The 11,799-nt window shown below is 64.3% G+C and overlaps 2 protein-coding genes across 2 annotated transcripts; one reads left to right on the top strand and one right to left on the bottom strand.

Moving 5' to 3' along the window:
- The first annotated feature begins 99 nt into the window (after positions 1-99).
- Positions 100-4,699, top strand: AMSG_07106 (Ift140 protein). The gene has a single exon (XM_013901128.1). The coding sequence runs from the start codon at positions 1,559-1,561 to the stop codon at positions 4,676-4,678; it is 3,120 nt and encodes a 1,039-aa protein (XP_013756582.1). The 5' UTR covers positions 100-1,558; the 3' UTR covers positions 4,679-4,699.
- A 23-nt stretch (positions 4,700-4,722) lies between these two features.
- Positions 4,723-11,728, bottom strand: AMSG_07105 (kinesin heavy chain; the record flags this gene model as incomplete). Its single annotated transcript, XM_013901127.1, has 3 exons — positions 4,723-9,068; positions 9,583-11,376; positions 11,581-11,728. The coding sequence occupies 3 exons, from the start codon at positions 11,726-11,728 to the stop codon at positions 4,723-4,725; spliced, it is 6,288 nt and encodes a 2,095-aa protein (XP_013756581.1).
- Between the last annotated feature and the right edge of the window lie 71 nt (positions 11,729-11,799).

Below are 11,799 nucleotides of genomic sequence, written 5' to 3'. Positions count from 1 at the left end.
TGCTCTCCCTCCTCCTCCTCCCCCCCCCCCCCCCGCCCCCCCCCCCACCCCCCCGCGCCATGAGGACGACCTACTTTGAGTTTGGTTGCGGGCAAGACCGCGGAGCAAGTTCAGCGGCCCAAGCATGGCATGCCCGTCTGCACCTCCTTGCAGTGGCGACAACCGACGGCGAGCTCGACGTGTACGACGAGGAAGGCAATCGCATTGCTAATCTCTCGCCAAACGCATCTTTGGCATCTTCCCAGGCTTTGATGACGGACGGTGACAGCCACCCGCCATACGGTGGACCGACGCCGAGCACATCAGCTACTACAGCAGGAGCAACGCCTGTGGTCTCGGTCCTTGCATGGCATCCGTTTGATCCTGTTCTGGTCTATGGTTGGGATTCGGGTGTTATCGGTATGGCATCGTTGACTCCTTCCGGACCGGCTGTTACGCCAAAGTCGTACCCGCATCCTGGTCGAACGCCTGATGCTCCACTCTCGGTCCTCGTCTGGTCGCATGATGGAGCTCGCTTGGTCTCGGGTACCGTGGCTGGCGATGTGGCGGTGTGGTACCACGAGCCAGCGCTTGATGAGCTGGTTGTTGAGCAAGAGTACGCCTTGCACGAGGCTGTTACCCATGTGGTATTCCGCCAGACACCGACTCCATCGCCAAGCGGTGGCGAGGTCCTGGTCCCCGCTGCCGGGCACGCGTTCTTTGTGGCAACCGCCGTAGGCGTCATCACTCTCGCCGACCAGTACGGCCAGGCCACCCAGGCCTTTACCGTCTCGTCCGAGCTGCGGGTCTTTGAGTTTGAGCCGTGGAGCCAGCAGTTTGTTACCATCACCGCCAACCTCATTGTTGCCCGGCACGCGCTTGGGCCCGACGGCACCATCAAGCTCAAGATGAAGGCCAAGTTTGCCACTGCCGCCCGCAACGCCGGCGGGCTGCTCGGGACGTGGACGGTGCCGAACGTGCTCGCCACCGTTGCCAACGAGCCCATGGTCCGCATGTGGAACACGGCCGAGAACGAAAACTACATCCTTTCACTTGCCGCCGTTGCCACTACCGGCGCGGCATCGGTGACGAGCGACAAGATCGCGTGCGTGGCGTACAACCCGTCGCGTCGCTCACTGGCGGCCGGCACCCAAGACGGCAAAGTTGTCATTTGGCGGTTTGTCGGCGACGAGCCGGCTCTGTCAAAGTCGGACAACGACTGGGAGCTGGAGTCGGTGCTCTATCTCGACGACGAAGTTGTTGACGTGGCGTGGGGCGGCGCCGTGGCGCTCACCACCACACCGCCGCCGGATCAGACCTCGCCGGACGCGGCGCTCTTTGCCTCGGGCGGAAGCCGTGGCCTGCTCTCGGTGGCCACGCCTTCCGGCCTCACCCTCCTCCTCGAGTCGCCGATGGCGTCCAAGAACACAGCGACTCGCATGGCGCTGCAGTACGGTTCCAACTGGCTGGTGGTCCAGGCTCGTCCGGCTGCCGGCGACTTTACCGGCGAGGCTGCCCTCAACGACGCCCCGTGCCGCACCCGCCGCTCAAGGTCCAAACCGGCATCCGCATTCTCGGCATGGACATGATCGACTCGGATGACGAGCCGGGCCTCTCAGAGCTGCTAGTGTGGGACGGCGCCCGTGCCCACTACTACCACGTCACCGCCAAGGGCGCCTCTCTGGTCCGCGAGCTCAACATTGCGTCGCGGACCATGGCACTCCACCGCAACGCCATTGTCTACCTCCGCGACTCGCGCGTCCTCATTGCCAACACCTCGGGCATTGTCAAGGAGACTCTCTCGTTCTCCGAAGGCGAGGGCCTTCCGCGGTGGCTCTCCCTCTGTGGCCACTACATGGCGGTCCTCTCGTCGACGCTGGTCCTCAAGCTGTGGAACCTCTCGCGGCGCAAGGCCCACCAGTATAACATGGGCCGTCAGTTTGAGGCCGACGGCGAGCTCTTTGCCGCTCTCTCGGCCATGGCTGTCAACGCCGACGGCACCCGCGTTGCCTTTCTCGGAGCCTCGTCGGCCGAAGCCCAGCCGGCTGTTGCGGTCTTTGAAGTCGAGACTGACTCTGTAGCACAGGTCGAGCTCAACGCCGGCGAGCTGCCGTGCGGCGTGGTCTGGTCGACAGCCGAACCGCGGCTGCTGGCGGTCGAGACCGTGGCCAAGCGCGGAGGCTCGCTCGCCGGCACCATCTCCGCCAAGACGGGCGAGGCCGGGCCAGCCACCGACAGCGGCTCGGGCACGCCGCTCTCCAAGTCACGGCTCGCGGGCAAGTCGCTCTCGCGCAAGCTGAAGCGCAAGTCTGGGCCAGGATCACCAGGAGGCACCGCATCACCATCAGCGCTGCGCAAAGGTTCGAGCCTTGATCGGAGCGGCTCGCTTGCCGGCGCTAGTGGCGACGATGACGGGCCTGACGCGCTTCCCTCGTTTGTGGTCACGCTTTTTGCCACGCCGACTGCCGGCGTCCTTGTCCAGTCGCGGACCCAGTTCCAGCCCGAGTTCCAGCGGCTGGTGGGCATCGAGGTTCCGTACCTGGTCTTTGCGCTCAAGCCGCCGCTCGACGGTTCGGTGATGGTGGAGCGGCTCGGCCTGTGGCCGATGCAGGACTTTGTGGGCATGGAGTCGCCGTCTGCGACAGCCTTTGGCGCGCTGCTTGACTTTTCGTACCATCTCACCATCGGCAACATGGACGAGGCGTTCAAGGCCGTCAAGCTCATCGAGTCGGACTCGGTGTGGCAGAACATGGCGTCGATGTGCGTCAAGACCCGCCGGCTCGACGTGGCCGAGATCTGCCTTGCACACATGGGCCACATCCGCGGCGTTCGCGCCCTCCGCGAGGCGCGCCGTTTGCCCGAGCACGCCGCACAGGTTGCCATGCTCGCCGTCCAGCTCGGCGAGCTTGAGGCTGCTGAGGCGCTGTACCTCGAGGCTGGGAGACCGGACCTGCTCAACAAGCTCTACCAGGCGTCGAATCAGTGGCGGGCGGCGGTAGACCTGGCACGGAGCTCGGACCGCATCCACCTGCGCAACACGTTTTTCAAGTTTGGCAAGTATCTCGAGTCGATCGGCGAGACCAAGCAGGCGCTGCAAGCGTACGAGCGGGCAGGGCTTGCGGCAGAGCAGGTGCCGCGGCTGCTTGCGCGTGACTTGCCGGCCCTGGAACAGTACGTCAAAGCGTCCAACGAGCCAGATCTCATCCAGTGGTGGGCGCAGTTTGCCGAGGTCAACTCGGCCTTTGACCAAGCGCTCATGTACTACGAGCAGGCCGGCAACTACCGGGCGGTCATCAAGATCCTCTGCTACCTGGAGGACTTTGACAAGGCCGGTCAGGTGTGCGACGCCACCAAGGACCCGGCGGCATGCTACCTCTACGCTCGGCACCTCGAGGCTGCCGGCTCAGTCGAGGCTGCACTCAACTACTATAACCTCTCGAAGCGGTTCAACCACGCCATCCAGCTCGGCATGAAGTCCGGCATGGACAACATGGTGCTACAGATGGCGCTGCAGGCCGGTGAGACTACCAAGCTCGCGGCAGCGGCGTACTTTGAGACCAAGAACGTCTGGGACCGCGCCATCCTCCTCTACCACCGCGGCGGACGAACGGCCAAGGCTGTGGACCTCGCGTTCTCCACCGAGTCGTTTGACGCCCTTCGCGAGCTCGCCTCATCGCTGGACTCGTCGACCGATCCAGCCTTGCTCAACCGGTGCGCCTCGTTCTTCCTCGACCACGCGCAGTACGACAAGGCCGTCTCGATGCTCATTGCCGCCGGCCAGACCGAGCGCGCGTTGCAGCTGGCGGTCGACGAGAAGATCGCCATCACAGACGAGATGGCCGAGGCACTCTCGCCCGACGCCTCGGTCGAGCCCGAGAAGCGGGCCAAGATGCTCTCGGAGCTCGGCTCGGTCCTCGCTCGCCAGGGCTCGTACCGTCTGGCGTGCAAAAAGTACGCACACGCTGGCGACAAGATCTCGGCCATGAAATGCCTCATCAAGTCGGGCGACACGTCACGGATCATGTTCTTTGCCAACGTTTGCCGCAAGCGCGAGGTTTACATCCTCGCTGCCAACGCTCTGCAGCAGGCTGACTGGCACGGGGACGCCGAAATCCGCAAGGGCATCATCACCTTTTACACAAAGGCCAAGCAGTACGCCTCGCTCGCGCGGTTCTACGACGCGTGCGCCCGTCTAGAGGTCGACGAGTACCGCAACTACGAGCAGGCAACTAACGCGCTGGCTGAGGGCATCCGCATCGCCGAAAAGGCTACCGCAGACGCATCGACTCCCGCTCTCAAGAAGCTACTGGACAACATGCAGCTGCGCCTGATGTGGATCGAGCGGTTTGTCCACGCCCGGAGTGCGAGCGATCCCAACGAGCTGCTCTCCGGCTGCCGCGCCATCCTCGACGCCGCCGCCAACGACCCAGCCGTCGACGACGCCGTCCGTACTGGCGACATCTATGAGGTCCTCATTCAACTCGCTGTCCACGACAACGACATGGCCCAGGCCTACCGCCTCATTCAGATCATGCTCGAACGCGGCATCGACGTCCGGCTCTACCTCGAGCGTAACGTTGTCGAGCGAGTCTTTGTCGCAAACAACGCCTCGCTCTCCGAACTCAACCGGGTTGGCGACAGTGGAGGCGGCGGCGACGACAACGACAACGTCGTCGACGTCATCGATGACGATTTGTGAGTGAACAAAACATGATATGTGGTGTAGTTGGCTTGCAAACAGGTTTACAGGATGATACATGCCCGCGTGCGGTCACTCGCAGCCGGGCTTGGCTGCGAGTAGACCACCATGGCGGTCTCAGGGTTGGCCGGAGCGGGCGATGCAGCGGGTGAGGGCACTGGAGCTGCTGCTGCTGCAGCTGCTGCGGTGGCGGCGACCTTGGCTTTTTCCTGCTCGAGGCAAGCAAGCTTGGCTTCTAGCTCGGCGAGCTTGTGCGCGGAACTCTGGGCCTGGGCCTGGGTCCGTGCCAGTTGGACCTTGAGCTCCTGGTTTTCGGCGACGACGCCAGCAGTGCGAGGCGTGTAGAGCACAGCCTTGGCCAGCAGAGGCGATGACAGGTCTGCTGGCGGCAAGTCGATCTCTTGCTTGCCGGTTGCCTTGTGCGCAGGAGAGCGAGCCGATGAAACCGAGTTGGTGACGTCGCGGAAGAGCTTGGTGCGGAGCTTATGCGACGGCATCGGAGTCTCGACCGGAGTCGTCGGCGGGAGCGGCGCGACAGGCTCAGGCGCCGAGTTCGCTGGCACCGACGTGGGCGATGATGCTTCGGCCACGGTATGGAGCATGGCTTGCTTGTTAGCGGCAAAGAGTACCGGTGGCAAGGCCTCTCCGCGAACACACTCGATGGAGACATCGGGGACGTCTGCCGTGAGCTCAAGGTCAAACTCGCCGTACAGCTTCTTGGCGTGGGCAGTGGCGACAATGTAGAGGCTGCCCGAGGTGACGGCCGTCTCGGGTCCCAGCTCGACTTGCAGACCAACTTCGGCCGGGTGGAATTCGGGCGACTCTGCGACGACCCACTCGGGCGGGAGCCGCCAGACGACGTTGTCGGGCGGGAGGACGCTCGGCTCGGTTGGCGGGAGTGCAAAGACCTGGAGGCCCATGGCAAGGTGCGGGCTGGCTTCACGGCGGGCAACAAGGCCAATCCACCCTGGCACGGCGCCGGCCCAGGAGACTTTGAAGATTGGGTTGCGGAGACGATTCGGCCCGCGGGCCAGGCCGCGGATCCAGGCCGAGCGGACGACGGCTGTGAAGGTCTCGGGTACCCGCGGGCTGGTGACGAGGTACGCGTGCGACTCGGCGACAATGTCGGCGTGAACAACAAGGTCTACTGACGATGGCGTTGTGGACCGGGTCGACGGCGGCGCCGACTCGAGGCCGACCCGAATCTGGAGCCAGGAGAGCGGCGGGACAATGACCGAGATGGCGGCGTACTTGGGCGCGCTCATGGCGGCGGCACACGGCCAGTCTGCACCGACAAGGAGCTTAGCGTCCTCGGACGGAATGACCATGGGTCCGGGCGGGAGTGCGGCCTGGACCACGACAGTTGTGGACCGGCGTGCCGCCGCCGACGGGACGAGGGCCTGGACGGTGCATGCGAGCTCGGCGTCGGCAGAGAGGTTGGTGACGACCAGCGCCGGAAGAAGCGGCTTGCCACAGACAAGGGTACCGGCAAGGACGTGGCGGGCATCGGCGGCGGCTGCCAGCTCTTCGATCTCAAACTGTGCTGAGCCAAAGGCGGCGAGGGTGACAGCGGCAAGTTTGGGCTGGACATTCGACGAAGCGGTCTGGTAGGGAACGACGACGTAGGCCGAGCCGGCCTCGGACGAGGCATCGAGCGTCACGCTCACCGACGACAGTGTCGGGTGGAGGAAACGGGATGAGGCGACGCAGGTTGCCACATTGCGGCTGGATGCATCAATCTCGTCGAGGGCGTAGACAAAGAGGCCGAGGAACGAGGCGGCAGCTGATGACACTGACGAAGCCGAGGGTGTGGTGCCTGCGCGGACGACCGCCAGCGAGACCTCGGTCTCCCCAAAGACTCGGATTACAAACCGCGGGTTATCGTCAAAGGCCGGCGTGTACGGCGCTCCGTGGACGGCCGGCAGGAGCGCGGTGAACGCCGAGCCCCAGTATGGCAGCGGGCCGTCCGGCTCGGCACAGACTGCGGGCGTAGTCTGCAACGAGGCGAGGCCCTCAAGGAGAACCGAGCGCGGGAGGTTGCCCTCATCCAGAACCCATGCAAGGGCGTCGGGCGAGCCGAGAGTGGCTGAGAGCAGGGCCTGGACGGCAGTGCGCTTGACCGAGTGGCGTGTGAGCGCGCCCGAGACGTTGAGTGCGTCGTCGCCGGTGCAAACGCGGACGAGAGAAGTGAGCTCGGCGAGGAAGCCCGAGGAGAGGGCCAGGCGCTGGAGAGCGTCGTGGGCCGAGACGACACGGCCTGCGGCCGAGAGAACGGCGGTGACGACGGCGGTGTCTGCCGAGCCGAGGAGGCGGGCAAAGAGCGGAAATATGAGGTTAGAGGAGGCAAGTGCGTCCTGGGCGTGGCGTGAAGCTGAGGCGAGGGCGGCAACGGCATGGGCACAAGCGGCCTGAACCCGCTGGTTGGCAGCCGAGGCGAGGATGTCGACGAGCGATTCAAGGGCAAGGTCGACGAGGGCGGCGGCGAGGAGAGGCGCGTCCGGACCAGCGAGAGCCTCGACCGCGCGGGCGGCGGCGACCTTGTATGCATCACACTGCGGGTCGGGCGACGAGGCGAGGAAGCCGGCAAGTGGAGCGAGGAGCTCGTCACGGTTGGGCATGGCCTCGAGAGCGGAGCGTGCGGATGGAGTGGCGAGGACGGCGGCGATGGTGCGGAGGGCAGCAGTGCCGTGGCCGGCTTGGCCGTCTGCGGTAACGATGGCAAAAAGGGCGGTGACGCCGTTGTGGGCAGTGACAAGCTGGTTGGCGAGCTCGGGGTAGAGGGCGATGGTGTCGGTGAGCTTGGCGAGAGTCCACGGCAAGTTTGCAACGAGGTCGGCAAGCGAGTCTGCCGAGGTGGCGACAAGCGAGGCGCGAGATGCCGAGTCTGAGGAAGCGGCCGAGGCAAGGGCAGAGATTTGCGCGAGCTGGTCGTCGACAACAGCGCGGGCTTTGGCCTCGTCAGTAGTGAGCTTGGCGAGGGTGGATTGGTGTGTGGCAAGCTGGAGAGTGAGGGCATCCAGCTCAGCAGCGAGCGACTGCTCGTCCTTGGCGGGCGTGGTCGGAGCGCCGGGCGTGGCCGGAATGGCACCGCCGCGGACAGCGGCGAGCTGGGCAGAGAGCTTGGCCATGGCGGCCTTGATGGACTTGATCTTTGAGGCGAGGAGAGCCTTGCGGTGGGCCTGCGACTCGAGGGCAGCCTGGTTGATCTCGAGCTGCTCCTGGAGCTGGGAGCGGAGGCGGTCGTTCTCGTGGCGAGCAGCGACAACGGCGTTCTGGGCCTTGTTGCGCTCCTCAAGCATTGCCGAGTTGTTTGCGAGGAGCTGGTTGATGTAAGCTTTGAGGTCTGCGACGGCGAGGACCTGCGCGTTGCGACGGACTGCGACGACCGGGAGGCGCATGACGTTTTCGGCAAAGGAGACCGAGGTGAGGGCCGAGGAGGTGGCGCACTGCGAGAGGCAAAAGACAATGCCGAGGCGGCAGCGGCCGGTGAGCGAGGGCTGAAGCAGATGGGTGAGCTTCTTGTCGCGGAACGAGGGTCTCCGCGAGGAGGCAAGAGCGCGAATGACGTTGCCAAGAGCGGTGAGCGAGTTGTTGATCTGGTTGGCCTCGTTGAGGCGCTTCTTGAGAACCGACTCCATCTTGTAGCGCGACTGTGCGGTGGGATCCATGCCTGCGAGGAAGGCCTCTTTCTGGGCCTGCCCAGTTCTCTCGGAGCCAGCGAGGTCGATGAGGTTGAGGCGCGAGGTAATGCCCGTGCCCGAGCCTGCGATGATGGCGTTGATCTCAAAGGAGAAGAAGGCGTGCGAGCGCGAGGAGCGGGCGTTCTTTGCGAGAGCGGCGACGGAGCGGGCGTTGAGGCCGCGGGCGAGGGCTGCGGAGACGTCGTCGACGTTGGCGACCGGGATGTGCTGGAGGCCGACGACGGCGTAGTTCATGATTTTGAGCTTGGTCCGTGGCTCGTCGCGATCGGGCTTGTCTGCGAGGAGATCAAAGATGGTGTTGTTGTAGATCTCGAAAAAGGTGACCGAGAGCGAGAACGACGAGTAAATCTCTGTGTTGCTCAGCTTGCCGAGCAAGTCGCGAGTCATGGCCCGCATCACGTGCTCCATGGTGTACGTCTTGCCGGAGCCAGTCTCTCCGTAGGCAAAGATGGTGCAGTTGTACCGATCGAGCAAGTCGTCTGCAAACGGCGCGAGCGCGGCGTAGAACTCGTCCTGAGAGGTTGCTGGCCCAAAGGCCTTGTCGACGTTGAGAATGAGCGGCGAGTCGAGGTTGCGAGCAGGGTAGCTCTGATCCGAGCCAGCGCCGACGTGGCCATGAGCATGAGCCTGATCGTTCTTCTCGATGGCAATGGACTTGTCCGACGCAACCGTGACCGTCACCGGGAGCTCTGCCTCCAACTCGTCCTTATTTGCCGGGCGAATCCTTCCCAAAACAAGCGGACGAATTCTTGCACATTCTTTTTTCTTGCCTGAACTCTTGCCCGACACACTTTTCATCTTTTCCTTGCCATGCCTGCCTCGAGCCTTTCCGCCTGGTGCATGCACACTTTTGGCGCGCGTTTTGCCTTGCGACATGTCTTGGAAGGTAATGGCTTTAGGGGGTTTGCGGGGAGGGGGGGGGGGGGAGTAGGGGAGGTTGGGGGTTTGGAGAGGGAATGAAGTGTGTGTGGGAGGGGTGTATTTGGGTGGAAGCGTTTTTGCTCGGCGAGGTGGTTTCGCTGTGTTCTCGCTGTGTTTTCGCTGGCGATGATGTTCTGTTGAAGGAGGGTGGGCAGAGGATGATGTGGAGGATGTGGAGTGCGAGTGGGGGGTGGTTGATGGGTGGGTTGGCAGCGGGGTGACGGCGGGTTTGTGCTGCGCGCTAGCGACGACCGCGACCGCGACTGCGACCGCGACCGCGACCGCGCCCGCGACCGCGGGTGTTGATCGAGGTGCGTGCGTGGGCTTGCGGGCGGCGCGAAGAGGCATCCGATGCGATGGAGACATCGCGGCCGTCGGCGAGGGGGATAAAGGTGGCTTCGAGGAAGTCGGCGTCGTCGTCGCCCGAGTCGAAGCGGTGGTCGGCGTCGTCGTCGTCGGCAGCGTCGGGATGGTAACGGAGCGGCGGCGAGGCCGAGGCGGCGGCAGATGGTTGCGGCGGGCCAGTGGCTGACTTGGGCGTCGAGTAGCGTGGCATGCGACCGCGGGAGCGGTGCGAGGGAGGGCCCGAGGCGGGAGCGCCGCTGCGAGAAGAACGGAGCGATGGGGTGCGCGAGGCGTAGCCAGTCGCCGAGGGAGGCGAGGTGTCGGCGTTGGGCCCACGTCGGGGCTCGGGAGCACCACCGGCGTCCAGAAACATGGCCTCGAGGGTCTCGAGACGCTTGCGAAGGTTGTCATTTTCGCGGATGGCGTTGGCGTGGTCGCGCGACATTTGCTGCTGCCACTCGGAGAGGCGGTGGTTCTCGAGCTTGATGGCGTCGTTCTCCTTCATGTACTCGGCGATGACCGACTCGGCTTCTGCGAGGCGCGAGACAGCCTCGCGTGGCTCGAGATTTGCTGAGGGTGGGCGGGCGCGCGGCGGGGGGCGGGAGGAGCGGGCGGATGCGCGACCGCGGGCTGAGGGGCGGGCGCGGCGGGCGGGCGAAGGGCGGGAGGAGCGGGCGGATGCGAGCGACGGGAGCTCGACGGCAGGCGAGCGGGCCGAGGCCGGCGCGGCGGCCTGCTCCTCGCGGAGGTAAGCATTCTCCTTGCGGAGCATGTCGATTTCGCGGCGAAGGTCAGCGACAAGCTTATCGCGCGGATCGAGCATGATGATGGGCTTGTTGCGGATGTGCTTGGTGCGGGCGGCGTAGCGGAGGGTCTTGATAGACTCGTCGTGGTCGTGCGGCGAGAGGCAGGCAATCATGAGGGTGATGCCGTTACCGCCGAGCGAGTCCTTGAGGAGCTTTGTGAGCTTGGAGTCCCGAAAGGGGATGTGGGAGGAGGAAGAGGAGACGGAGACGCCGCGGGCCTCTGCGTCGGAGAGAGCGGCGATGCACTTGCCGAGGGCAAGAAGCGAGCGGTTGATGTTGCGGGCCTCGGTGAGGCCCTCGCCGGTGGCGCGCGAGTCCTTGACCCGCTCCGAGCCGGCGAGGTCGACAAAGGAAAGCTTGCCATGACGGAGCGAGGTGGAGCCTGTGGCCGGGTCGTATGTCTCTGAGGTGACGTACATGGTGACGATCGAGTGCGAGCGCGACGAGTGCTCGTTGATGTCGTGGGCGCGCTGGGCGCGGTTGGTCATGCCCTCGACGGCGACGGCAATCATGTCGTCGACCGACTCTGTGAGGACGACGTAGAGGTTCTCGACGTAAAAGCCGCGGTCCTCGCGCCAGCGGACAGGCAGGACGCCTGAGGAGACGTTGAGCAGGTCGCGGACGTTCTCGTTGTAGATCTCGATGTACGAGGCCTGGATGGCAAAGCGGACGTACTCGGAGGTCTCCTGGGCAATACGGTCGAAGAGGTAGTGGATGGCTCGCGGGAGGATGCCGTCCATCTTGGCGTCGGGCCCGGTGATGGTGTGTGTCTTGCCCGAGCCGGTCTGGCCAAAAGCAAACAGCGTGCAGGCAAAGCCAGCGACGGCTTCGTCGATCAGGGTCTTTGCGCCCGAGGTATCAAACACATCGCCCTGCGAGGCCGAGGGACCAAAGACGTAGTCCAACTTGTACGACTTTGCCTTGACTGAATCTGAGCGACCGACAGCCACAGTTCTCGAGTCGTCGAGAGGAGAGACTACGGTCGAATAGCCATGATTGGCCTCAACGCGAGAGAGCGGACGAATGCGAGCAACGACACGAATATTTGATTGTTCTCCATCACCTGAATGACCGTCACCACCCGTTCCACGACTTCTACGAGTACCACGACCAGCAGCAGCAAATGTACCACCAGACGAAGTCACCGACCATGCTCCTGATGCCAACGACCTCTGTTCAGACTCGAGCGACGACAGTGTTTGCCACGAGTGAGTTGACGACACTTCGTCTGAATGGTCAGAGCCTGTGTACGGTTGAGGTGGTGCGTAGTACGCCATGCTGTGTGTGTGTGGTGGGGGTGGTGTGGTGGTGGGTGTGTGTGGTGGGGTGGTGGGTGTGTGTGTGTGGG

The sequence above is a fragment of the Thecamonas trahens genome (genome assembly GCF_000142905.1).
Source record: "Thecamonas trahens ATCC 50062 unplaced genomic scaffold supercont1.31, whole genome shotgun sequence".
Lineage (NCBI taxonomy): Eukaryota > Apusomonadida > Apusomonadidae > Thecamonas > Thecamonas trahens.
This window is presented reverse-complemented; position numbering and strand designations above follow the sequence as displayed.